Consider the following 13,436-nt stretch of genomic DNA (forward strand, 5'->3'; position numbering starts at 1 on the left):
AATTTGGTGCCCCAAAACACAACTATAATTTGTCAGTTCCTCTTCAAACTGATGTTTTAAGACTTATTAAATGTTCTTAGGCGGGGGAGTCAGAGCATTACATGGCAGATGGCAGAGAAGAGGGTAGCTAGCAGTGGTGGGATTTAGCTCCTTCTTTTTTTCTATAGTAATTCACTTTGACCCCAAATATTCTCATCTCAAAACAAAAGCCCCAGAGCTAACCAGACCCACCCTCTCATTCACTACCTCCATTCTCTTTGGTTGTAAATTCCAACTCAATCTTTAATTCTCAGCCTAAACTTTACATCTGGCTGACCTATTTGCTCAGTCTACATTTAAACTCCTAATGATATGGCCTCATGACACCTGAGTTTTGACTTTGGTTATACCGATTACAGTTATTGTTACTTTTGTCATTGTCTTCCCCGGTGTTCCCCCAGAGGACATGGACTCTGTTGGTCTTGCCCTTGGGGTAGGCTCTGGAACTTAGTAGATATATTTTATCACTTGATCAATATCCTGTAATTCTATGATTCATGATGCATGAGTTGGTGCTTTATTCCCCTTGTGGAATAATGATTGGGAAAATGCCAGAGATCTGAATGTGGGGGCTGTTGGCATGGAGGGTGGCAGAAGCCAAGGAAGAGGGCGAAAGTTGAGTCCTGAAAGACATTACAACTTCTGGGGTGGGATGAACAGGCCAGGGAGAACTAAGAAGAAGCCTCAGAAAGGAAGGAGGGAAACCAGGAGGGAGTGAAATACATTCAATTCTCATTATATGTGGTAGTTATGCTACATATAGTCATTGTGAACTCTGAACACTGAGCTACTAGTCCAAAAGGAAACCAGGACTAGGGTCCTGTGACTTCTGGTCACATTTTAGTTAACTGATATTACCTAATCTTGTTTTATGTGAGCTTTTATAATAAAGAAATCTAATTTAACATATATGGTTGAGTCATCAACATTGAACTCAATAGTGCTATAACTCATGCCTGAATGAGGCTCACCTAACACATGTATTTTCTCCATAAGACACATTCCAGGCTTCTCGCACTTAGGAACCCCACGTAGCACTCCACCACCATGCTGCATGCCATTTTAAACAGCAAAATTACCAAGAAAAATTACGAAAATTTGACAAATGTTGATCTAATCTAAATAGATCTCAAAAAGTACAGTTGTTTACAGTATAAGAGCTGGAATAAAAAGGTGGGGTCACCTTGTTTGACCTGAAAACTTGTGTATCAGGCAACTCAAATTTTTCCCCATTCTGTTCATGTCTGGGAATAATCGCAGAAGTACCCCAGTATTGATGTGGAGGTCTCAAATAAATGAAGCAAGTAATCCTTGGATAATGAGACACCGCTGTGCCAGGCACCAAGCTAAGAAACCATTTTGAAGAAGAAAGGAATGATAAACAGTATCAAAAGTCTAAAAAAGAGGAGCACAAGTTCTGAAATAGGCTGTGAATTTTAGAATAAATTCAGCCCTACTACCCACATGACCTTGGCCACATCACTTAACCATCTGAGATTCATCTGTAAAAATTGAAAAATTGACTAGAAGATCTCTAACGTTCTTCAGAGAGCCAGCCATGCATGGATGGTTTTCAATAATCAATTTAACTTACTTGATAAACATCCAGGATGGTGAGGCCTTCAATCAATTCCATGCTTCTTCATTAGGTTTAACATTTTTATGTAAAGGAGGTTAGGGGACCAGTTTCTTCCTTTGAATCCCAATAGCTAAGCAGGAAGTGAATATACTTCCTCAGCAGCACCTGGGTTATATGGAAAAGTGTGACCTCCTGGCTCTGAGAATCTCAGCACTCAGGGAGGAGGGTAAGAATGCTTTGGAGTTAAAGAAACCTGAATTCAAAACTGGATGATAAGAGGTATATGACCTTGGCAAATACCTCAAGTGCATGGAACATTAGTTTTCCAATCTGAAACGTAAGACTAAATGAAATCATGAAATCATGGAAGCGAAGCATGTAGCAAAGCCCCAGACATAGCAAGGAGATCGTAAATACAACTTATTAGTATCGATTACCTGAAAAAGGGCTCATGTCTGCCCCTGATTTGTATCCACTTGACCATGCTAAAGCAAATACAGGGACAGGGGGGTTGCCATGTTCCGGATTGTTCTTGTTACAAGCCAAGGCCCAAACAGACCTAGATTTAACCAAGGTCAGCAAAGTTCTGGATCTTTGCACTGCCAGGAGTCATTCAGAGAAGTGAATTGTCTTATTTTCTCTGGAGGTCTTTCCATCTGGAAGGTAACTTTGTATTCAGTAAGTAGAGCCCTATCCTTTTTTTTTTTTTTTTTTAATCTCCCTTATAGCCTATCAAAGCTGTTCAAGTACCATTCCCTCAGGGCACTGGTCAACTTTTAAGGCTCTTCCTGAGCCTGTCTTTTCTTTTGTCCTTCACTCAGGAATGGAGCTCAGGCCTCAAACACTAAGTTTCCCATGGTAGCATTTCTGTAGATCCTGAGGACTCGAAATAGCAAGAAAAGTTCTCTTCCCAAATGACATCTTCGATATTTGCATTTTCCTTTGACTAAAATAGGGTAGAATCCCAGACAGAAAAAAATAAACTCATCCGAAAATTGCCCTTCGCAGCTGGGTCAGATCAGATCAAAGTAAAACACTGAGGCAGGGCTCGTCTGAAACCTCAAATGATTCATTATTTCAGTAAAGCAGCCAACTCCTCCTTGAATGTAAATGATTCTTTTTCCTTCTTCCCTGTTTAATGTGAAGAATACCAGAGGCTGTTTTATTCAGGGCTGAGGCCTTTTATAATGACTTCAGACGTCAGTGCATAAGGACACAGCAAAGCTGGGGAGAGAGCTGGGCCCCCGTGCAGTGGGTAATTTTGTTTTGTCTAGCAGCATTTTTTTAAAACATGTGTTATTAAAGGGAGGGTTTAAACACACACACACACACACACACACACACACACAGGGCAGGACTCTCTATGCTAGTATTTTCCGAACTTGGGTGAGGAAAAGTTTAGCTAGGCGTATGCTCCTGTCTTCCCCCAGACAAGCGAAGCGGACTTACTGTCGGTAGCTATAGGCAATGTCAGCAAACTGCTTTCGTCTTGCTCGATACACAGGATCTTTAAAACCCTAGGAGAAAGGAGACACTTGGTTTCTCAAGGCTTGAGCAAAGAGGTCTGGCATATCTCTGCATGATTCGAATGGGGGCTGGTAAGCTCTGACAGTTGGCTCTCCTTTGGCAGATTATACCCTGAAAATAAGGTTTCAGTGAAACTAAAGGTAAGCTCTCCACCAGGTATTGTGAATGGCATGTCATTAGCAACACCTTCAATTCAGTGTGGGTCTCTCTGCTATGGAATTCCAAAGTGCCGTGTACAAGTTTTTAAAAAATCTCATCGACAGCATTTCTAACTTGCAAACTCGCTAAATTAGGCCATTAACAGGATAGATGTCTATGATAAAAATATACAATATCCACAAAATTCCTAGCCAATGATGTGTGTCTAGAACTGCTTCCTGACTTCTTAAAAAACAGGTACACACTTGCTGCTATTGCAATTTTTAAAAATGCTATTCATTGAATGCTTACTATGTGCCTGTCTGTGTGGGCTCGGGACTTCTCTTATTTGTAAGTCTCACAAAAAAACTGGTAAGGTAGATCAGTATGATTAGCTCCATCCTTCTAGAATAAACATTGGCTCAGGGAAAAAGGAGTCAAGCAAAGATGAGGCCAGAGTTTGACTCACTCAGTTTCATGTTCTTTTCACTACACTTCAGTAATTGTCAGCCTTTATGCCATGGCAGGGGCTCAACTGAGAAATCAGTCTCAATATATAAAAATGAAGATAATTGTTTCTTCTCTGAGGCTCGCCTCCAGGCAAACTTTCCCCAGCAATTCATAAGCAGCATATTTCTAAACAGTGAAAAGAAACCAAGAGTGTCTTTCAGTGTCTCTGCGACCTATCCCTCAGTCAGAGGTAAGCCCAATTGATTAAAAGGGTCCTTTTCCTGCACTTTCCTCTAGGAGTTCTATGGTTTAAGGTCTTGCACTTAAGTCTTTAATCCATTTCAAGTTAATTTTTGTGAGTGGTAAAAAATAAGCATCTAATTTCATTCTTTTTGCATGTAAATGTCCAGTCTTCCCAATTCCATTTATTGAAGAGACTATCATCCTTTCCCCATTGAGTGTGTTTGGTTCCCTCGTCAGATAATAATTGACTGCATATACATAGGTTTATTTCTGGGCTCTTGATTCTGTTCCATTGGTTGGTCTATTTTTATGCCAGCACCACACTGTTTTGATTCTATAGTTTTGTAATATAATTTGAAATCAGGAAGTGTGATACTTCCACCTTTGTTCTTCTTTCTCAGGATTGCTTCTTGCAATTGGTTTTAGCAATGATTTTTCTGAATATGACACCAAAAGTACAAGCAACAAAAACCAAAGTAAACAAGCAGGACTATATTAAACTAAATGCTTTGGCACAGCAAAGGAAACAACTAACAAAATCAAAAGGCAACCAAGGGAATGGGAGAAAATATTGCAAACCATATATCTAATAAGGGGTTAACACCTGAAATCTATAAGTAACTCACACAACTCAACCAAAAAAATTCCAATTAAAAATGAACCATTTTCCAAAGACGAAATACACATAGCCAGCCACTAAGTGCCTGAAAAGATGCTCAACACTAATCATCAGGGAAATGCAAATCAAAACCACAATGGGATATCACCTCACAACGGTTAGAATGGCTATTATCAAAAAGGCAAGAGGCAAGAGATAACAAGTTTTGGCAAGGATATGGAAGAAAAGGAACCCTCATGCACTGTTGGTGGGAATGTAAACTGGTGTAGCCACTATGGAAAACAGTATGGAGGTTCCTTAAAAAATTAAAAACGAAACTACCATATAAGCAGGTAATCTCACTTCTGGGTATGTATCTAAAGGAAATGAAAACAAGATCTTGAAGAGACATCTACCCTCTCATGTTCACTGCAGCATTACTCACAATAGCCAAAAAATGGAAACCACCTAAGAATCTGTCAGTAGACGAATGGATAAAGAAGATGTGTACATATATATTATGTATATTATAATATATGATATTTAGTATAATAATGTAATACACACATATATATATATCATATTATTCAACCATAAAAGAAGGAAATCTGCCATTTCCAACAACATGGATGGACTGTGAAATTATTATGCTAAGTAAAGTAAGTCAAACAAAAACAAATATTGCATCATCTCACTTCTATGCAAAATCTAAAAAAACTGAATTCATAGAAACAAAGAAGAAGGTTTCCAGGGGGTAGGGGTGGGAGAAATGGGAAAATGTTGCTCAAAGGGTACAGACTTGCAGCTATAAGATGAATAAGTTCTGGGAATCTAATGTAAGCATAGTGACTATAATTAATAATACTGTATTATATACTTGAAAGTTGCTGAGAGTAGATCTTAAGTATCCTCATTACACACACATATACACAAATGGTAAACATGTGAAGGGACAGAGATATTAACTAACCTTATTGTTATAATCATTTTGCAATATATCTGTATATCAAATCATCATGTTATACCCTTTAAACTTACAGAATGTGATATGTTAATTATATCTTAATAAACCTGGAAAAGGGGGTATTTTACAAAAAGAAAATGACTATAATCCAAATTTTAGAAAGAAAAGAGACTAGCATCATCACTGTAGGACTTCGCTTTGTTCCTTCCAAGTATTTCTCAGTAAGCAATGACATCTACCCCTTTAGCTTGCAATCTCTCTGCCCCTCCATCCCTCCAAACCAAGGTGTTAATGAATCATAATCAAGGACTTGCATCAGGATTTGGGGGACCGGGTAAGTATATGGTAAAGTCTTCTGGGTATTCTAGACTAAGATCTTTATTTTATCATTTCTTGATGTCATGGCTGAGGCTAAACCTCAGAAATGCCATCTTCAGACTAGCAAGGAGAACAGGGGTTTTCAGGTCACACAGGTTGGGTGGCTTACTAATTCCAGTGACTAGGAGCTTGGCTTGAGGTAATATTTAAGGGAGCTTTTTAAAGGACAAATACTCCCTGATTTTTATTTATTTTTTTTAATACTCCCTGATTTTTAGATATTGTTTTTTGTTTTGTTTTATCTGATTGGCTGGTTGGTTGGTTGTTTTGTTGCTACTGTCATTGCTTTAAATCAGGACCTGCCAGCAATTCCAAAGAACCAGGGATATATATATATATACACACACACACACATATTTAATCTGAGAATCTGTAGCATAGAGTCTGGCAGATAGAACTACAAACACTTTTTGAAAGACAGAAAGAAGGAAAGAAGGAGAGAGGGAGGGATAAGCAGAGGGAAGGAAAAAAGAATGTCTTACTTTATTAAGATATATTTTGAGAAACAGAGGAATTTAAATGTCTCATATTGGAAAATTAAAATCACCATAATTTTTTTTCCAAACCTAAATTGCAAGTAAATTGAGTGATATTCAGTTTAGAAAAGATTCCATGACAAAGTTAGTACAAAGCATAGCTCTTCTGTTTTCCTTAGAGTGCTGAATGGTTTGGAACCATTAATTACAGGTAGGAAGACTTAGGTATCTAAAAACTTAAAACTACCCTTGGCATACTTCTAACGGATGAAGATAAGTTGCCTTGGGCTGATACAGTCAGGAAACTGGGCACCGTGATTTGATACCCAGATAGCACTAAATGCACCCCTTTAGGAACCTACCTACCAGGCTAAATGAAGAACACATCTCCACAATTAAGACTCAAAATATAAACTTAATGCCAGTCATTAAGGTTTGATCATCACAGTTTCCTTACCTACCAGTCTAATTTAATAGTCAGTAATAAATGGCTCTCTCTAGTCCCTAAGTTTACAGTGTAAACTTTCGCACCTGTAAGTCATCTTGGAAAATACCTATTTCTATATTTTGATCTATATATGAGGAAAATGAAGCCCATAGAGCCATTTTCAGAACCAGCACCTCCACTGGGGTTTTCTGTTTATACCCATGCTAGCAGGCTGAGGTTTTGTTTTTTTTTTTTAAGATTTTATTTATTTATTCGACAGAGAGATAGAGACAGCCAGCGAGAGAGGGAACACAAGCAGGGGCAGTGGGAGAGGAAGAAGCAGGCTCATAGCGGAGGAGCCCGATGTGGGACTCGATCCCATAATGCCGGGATCACGCCCTAGCAGGCTGAGGTTTGAGGATTGAGGAAGGAAACCAGGATGATGAGGGAAGATTTCCCTTAACCAGTGGATTTCCACTTCATTATGCTGCCTCTGGGAAAGAGATGCCCATGACAATTTCTCTTCCCTATTTGGTTCTTTATCTTTGATCTTTTGTTTTTAAATTTAAATTCAATTAGTGAACATAGAGTACATCATTAGTTTCAGATGTAGAGTTCAGCAATTCATCAGTCAATGTACTTTAGGTCGTTCAAAATATTTCCATCAGTGAAGAAAAGCTTACTGAAAAATTGTATATCCAGTAGGTATCAACTCTGTGAGAGGAAACATACAAATGAAAAAATGGAAAAAGTATACAGAGTCTAACAAATGTTGTGAAAATGAGAAACAGTAACTGTGTTTATTTTTCTATACTATTTATGCTTTTGAAGTTTTGTACTGTAACTGTGGATTTCTTTTGTAATTAGTAAAAAAGTTAAATAGTATTACAAATCCATCTCAAACCATTATGAAGAGATAACAGAAGATTCGCACATTGAGATACATGAACACACATATACATAGTATACTGCATGGATCTTTCATAGGGAATGTTTCCAGCCACAGTCCTTTCCAGCTCCAAGGGACTAAGAAGTTCATTCTCAGTCTTCAAGAAGCCCCCAGCAGCCAGGCTGCAAGGACTCCTGTCCCTCAGTTACCAATGAAAGAGACCTGTGGCCTCGAAGTCCATCTCTTGGTGGTATGTTTTTTGTTTTTTTGTTTTTTTTTTTATTATGTTGTGCTAGTCTCCATAAAGTACATTCCTAGTTTTTGATGTAAAGTTCCATGATTCATTACTTGCGTATAACACCCAGTGCACCGTGCAATACGTGCCCTCTCTTGGTGGTTTGGCCTGGCATTGTTTGGGCTGCCAGATGACCACAGGGCCTCTGCAGCCATGCGGGGTATACTCTGAATTAAGTACACTCTGAATTAAGCTTCACTTGATGATGACTAATCATCCTGTCTCAATTTAGACTAATAGCAGCAATTTCAGTAGCACTGCATGTAATTTATTTATAATCACCCCGTCTCAATTAAGCTAATAGCAGCAATTTTGGTTGCACTGCATGTAACCAAGTATGTTTTGACAGGAAAATATATTGTTGGTGAAGGAGGAGTGGGGAGGAGGGGGAATAGGGGAGCAATGGAAGGGACAAAGTGGTGAGAATTCTACAGGAAGGAAAGTTCTAACATCACCTGCAGTCTGCATGCAATCACTTTCCTTAATCTCAGAATTTTTACGACTTGCCTGTTGAAGTGTGTGGCTTTGTTTTTGTAGGGGATTTGGAGGACCATGTAACCATCTGGTAAAGTCTTCTGGGTACTCTAGACTAAGATCTTTATTTTATCATCTCTTGATGTCATGGCTGAGGCTAAACCTCAGAAATGCCATCTTCAGACTAGCAAGGAGAACAGGGGTTTTCAGGTCAGGCAGGTTGGGTGGCTTACTAACTCCAGTGACTAGGAGCTTGGCTTGAGGTGAGTCAGTTCAAGTCTCCGAACCTAAGTTTCTTCATCCGTAAAATGAGACTGTTGGCTACGTCACAGTGTTGGGTGGGTTAGATTAGGTAACGTAGGCAGGGCACCAAGTAACATTCTGAATCAAAAAATGATGTATTTGTACAAAATGGTAGGAAATCCAAAAGCTGAGAAATCTGGCTCAGAACACAAGAAGGATAGAGTCTATAAGGGGTCACTGAGCCCCATCACCCAACCTTGGGCCTTCTAAACAGCATCAGTAGAATTCTTACCTTGCAATTTCTATTTCATCTATTCCAATAATGAGAGGCTGTTTGCATTCCATCGGTCCCACACCAACTGGAGGAAGGATGGTACACAGGAGACAAGAGGTTCAAAGTGATAGATACGGTATCTGTCAAAGCCATCCTGCAGGCATGGCCAGAGATTTGCCAACCAACAGACCAGGGCAGCACTGACAACAGCCCTGCCCTTTGTCTGCTCTCTGTTGCTGGTCGTGGCCGCCACCAATAAGGCCAAGAAGTCTGTTTTGGAAAGGATTCAGACACCTGGTTGTCCAACCCAATAACCTGGGAGTCATTGTTTTACTCCTCTCTTCCTTCAAATCTGATAATCAATTTATGTCCATTCTTCCTTCCAAATACGTTAAGTCTGTCCTTTTTACTTTATTCTCGCCACAATCCCCTGGTTCAGGACCCCATCACTTCTCACCTGGACTACCGTAATTGCTTCCCAAGTGGCCTTTCTTTGAGTTCTCTCTATGCCCCTCATGCAGCCCAAGCAGATTTATAAAGTGCAAATCTGGTGGGGTTGATCCCTTCCTTAAAAACTTTAAATGGCCTCTCATCAATTTTAGGACAATGTTCAAAATTTTAACGCAGCCCACACGGCTTTGTGTGACCTGGCTCTGCCTATGCTTCCAACCCTGTGTTGAGCTACAATTGTAGTTCCACATATTACAGTCCAAATTTATCCAAATTGATCTTATTTTAATTCTTTAAACACACCATGCTTTATCCCACATTAAGACCTTCACACATACTGTTCCCTCTTATTGGAATCCTCTTTCCCACTCTTCCAGACCAACAAGCTATGACTTGGCCTTTCCTGGTTAAACTGCATTTTTAGAGACCTTCCTTGCTTTTTCCAAGTTTATTGGTTTTCCTCCATAATACACTTTCTCAATAACCTGAGTGTTTCTCTTTTCAGATAATCATTATGCTTGTTAATATCATTAAACTCAGGACGCTGTTTCACTTATCACTGGATTTTCAGTGCACGGCATATTCAGCATACTTCTGAGTAGGAGCTGTTAAGAAATTATTCAAAAAAAATTAGACCACTGCCTAACAAGCTCACTGTATACTCACACACTCAAGGAGCGTGTATATTTGTTTTATGTGCAATTTACTACTTAGTAAGGCCCAAGCTTTTCAAGGTAAGATGCTGACTTATAGAAGATGGACAAGTAGCAGAATATTTATTTTATGATCTACTTGCAAGTGATTTCTGTCCAGTAGAAAAAGGAACACGCTTATGGCTTTATTGCCTTCTAGAACATTAATCGCTTGTACAGCAATCTCTGTGATCTTGCTCCAACACTCGATTTTTCAATGACCATCCATACTTTGGACTTTCGTAGCCTCCTTCACACCAATGTTGTCATCTTGCTGGTTTCCTCGCTACTGAGTTAATGGATCTTTTGACAAATGTTGACTATATACTTGTACGACAGTTGTTTTTAACTTTCTGAAAACTATGCTTTGACAGAGCAACTTGGGAGGAATGCAGCAAGTCTTTGATGACTGACATCCTTAGAACAGACTCTAATGGGGCCCTTGGATGGAGACATTTGAATAGGAGAAAGGAAGAGGAGAGCAGTACTAGAAATATAGCCCCACTCTTGGGAAGGCCAAGTCTCCTTCTGCAGTGTAATATCTCCATCTGAAAGTCTGAAAAACAGTTTGAAAGCTTCAGATGGTAGAAGAAAGACAGTTGTGTTGACTAATATTTTCTCCCTAGAAAGCTCCCCAGTGCACATCTTCAGCTTTAGACACTGGCATAGGTGCCAAGGGAACGGGAATAGTGAACTCTGGGGTTCAGGCTTGTGTGGCAGAGGCTTCCCAAGATCTGTGTCTCATCCTTCTTTCAGAGAACACTGCTCAACCACTTTTCTCAGTCTTCATAGTGGCCATGTGACTGGGCTGCAGTCAATGAAATTTGAGGGAAGGTGTGCATCACCTCCAGGCCTGGCCCATAAAGACCTGGGAGTGACTCTCGCTCCCTTTTCCCATGTGCTAGCAGAATGGAAAGGGCTCTAAAGACTTGGAGGAAGTGCCGGCATTAAGTGGAAGAGACTTAGTCTCTGCAAGACTGTGTGGAGCAATGCCTTTACTGACCTAGACTGGAAATAACCTTTTAGTGGGTTAAACCATGGAGCTTTGGAGATTGTTTGATAAGAGGTTAGCCTACCCTAGTTGTTAGAGGTCTCAACTCACATCTCCCTCTTTCCAGAAGTCCTAACCATTCCAGTCCACAGAGACCTTAGAACTGATAGCACATGCCAACTGATTCATTAAAGCTGGTGTTAAATCATGTACTTTTTTGTGTTACATTTTAAAATAAATATTACACAAACTGCGTTCCATGGAACACTACCATTTAAGATAACGTTGGTAGGTATTCCAGGAAAAATGGGATACATAAGTAAAAAAAAGTTTGAGGAACATTAGGTTGAATGAGTTTCAGGTTCACAGGACTTTCCAAAGTCCCTAACTAGATAATGGGACTTGCATATGCTTAAAATGCAATTCTAGAATACAGTGTTTCTCACTTTGATCATGAGATTTTTTTTCATAGATGACAGTTTGGGAAGCCTGCATATGACTGTTTCACTTGTGTGTGTTTCTATATATCTGTATCTTATGTCTTCTATGAGGTTACAGTTCATGGGGAAGTGAATTTATTTTCCTCTGAGTATGAAACGCCAGGCACCCAGTTTTACAGTATCAGCGTCAAAACCTCGGCTTGGGGAAGAAGGAGGAGGAAGGCTTCAGGGAGGCCAACATATGAGTTGGGCCTCAGGAGTGAATAGAGGGTTTGCAGCAGGGAAAGAGCAGGTGAGAGGATAAGGAAAAGCATCCCACGTGAAGGAGACCAATGGACAGGCCCACCGAGGCTGGGGAACGGTCAGAGAGGAGACTCAGTTTTACAATGGAAATCAAACAGACAACTTGCTTTCTGCCTGTTATGCAACTGTACAGTTTACAGCTTTGTAAAGTTGTAACCCAGCCACCTCTGGCACCCCCATTTGGAAATTGTAAACACCACTCCTCCCTGTACCCCATGACCAGAGGCTCCTGGAGGACAGGGGTCATGTCTTACAAATCATTTCAGCACCCCTGTTCCTTTATACAGCCTGGGACGCAGCTCACAGCCCTCCCCATCTGAGATTGCTCATCTGAATGAGAAAGCACAACCTTCTCAGGACAGCTATAACACCAGCGACTAACATAGCATAACAAAAAATTATTATAAAAAAAATAATGACACCTACATTTAAAAAATGCCGGTAAAGCATTTAGCGCCGTGCTGGCATAGAGTCCACGCTCAAGAAATGTGGGCTGCGAGTATCACTTGCTTAGTAAATGCTTGGGGAAGGGAGGAAGGCAGAAGGGGGGGGGGCAAGACACTGGCAACAAAAGAAAGAAGGCCGAGGGGAATGCAGCTATCCTATTTCATCCTCCCACTTGGCTAGCGCTGGCAGGCAGATGCCCTTTACCCTCTGTTTCAGAAACAATCCTTCCTTGGCTGCATTTCTCAGAGTCGCTGTTTTGCAGGCCTCGAAGTGAGATATTGAGTTAAACATCAGCGCACACTGCCAAGGGCAGGGGAGCGTACTGACTGCGCCGGGGACAGAGCAGAACAGAGGGTCCTGAAGGGAAGAACACCCACCACTCCTCACACATGGCAGCCAAGGCCTGTGGGGCCTGAGGGAGTGTGGGCAAGCACTCTGGAGGGCCTACTCTGTCCTTGGCCCAGCGGTTCCCGGCTCTGAGGAAGGAACAGAGAGAGCCTGGCCTCCTCAGCGGGAAGCTCGTGTACCTGACAAAATTGTTCTTTTACGATAAAATTCATCAGAGCGAGAGGCCGGGGAACCAAAAATGTGGGCTGGGTCTGTAACAGAAATGAATTTCAGGGAATTTGAAGACCAGCTCATCTGCGGGAGGAGACACAAGGATAAGAGGAGGGAAATGTCCATGTCTGCGGCCTCCGCCCCCTTTCCCCTCTGTCCCAAATGAGCAGCAAGTGTGGCCAATGGAAGGGTCTTGGGTCAGGGCAGGAGGTCTGGAGGCGGGTAAGAGGAGGAAACACCCTGATGGGCTGATTCCATGCACTGGGTCGAGGTGACCAGATGGCTTTTCCAGAGGAATGATCTCTTTGCAGATGCTTTGTTCCCAAGGCCCACAGCCAAAGACCTGTGGAAGGGGCTCTGGAGCCTCTCCTGGAGCGTGTTGACTGCCCCTGGGCCCCACAGGAGAAGGCAGCACCGTCCCCAGGAAGGTGAACAGGGGTCAAAATCCTCCAACCTTACCTTTAGTTTTTTGGGAGAGAAGGTGCTTAAGTATAAATGTATTAGGAGACTGAAATATGATTCCTATCCTGAGCTAAGCAGTTTCACAAGTAGGAATCAAGG

General features: G+C 41.0%; 1 protein-coding gene across 1 annotated transcript in view; it reads right to left on the reverse strand.

Moving 5' to 3' along the window:
• Positions 1–13,436, reverse strand: part of PAH (phenylalanine hydroxylase) — a 67,238-nt gene that overhangs the window by 17,646 nt on the left and 36,156 nt on the right. Inside the window, exon 5 of the mRNA XM_002915455.4 lies at positions 3,068–3,135. Coding sequence (XP_002915501.1) covers positions 3,068–3,135 — 68 coding nt within the window. The remainder of the gene's footprint in view (positions 1–3,067; positions 3,136–13,436) is intronic.

Source organism: Ailuropoda melanoleuca, chromosome 15 (assembly GCF_002007445.2).
Source record: "Ailuropoda melanoleuca isolate Jingjing chromosome 15, ASM200744v2, whole genome shotgun sequence".
Classification (NCBI taxonomy): Eukaryota; Metazoa; Chordata; class Mammalia; order Carnivora; family Ursidae; genus Ailuropoda; species Ailuropoda melanoleuca.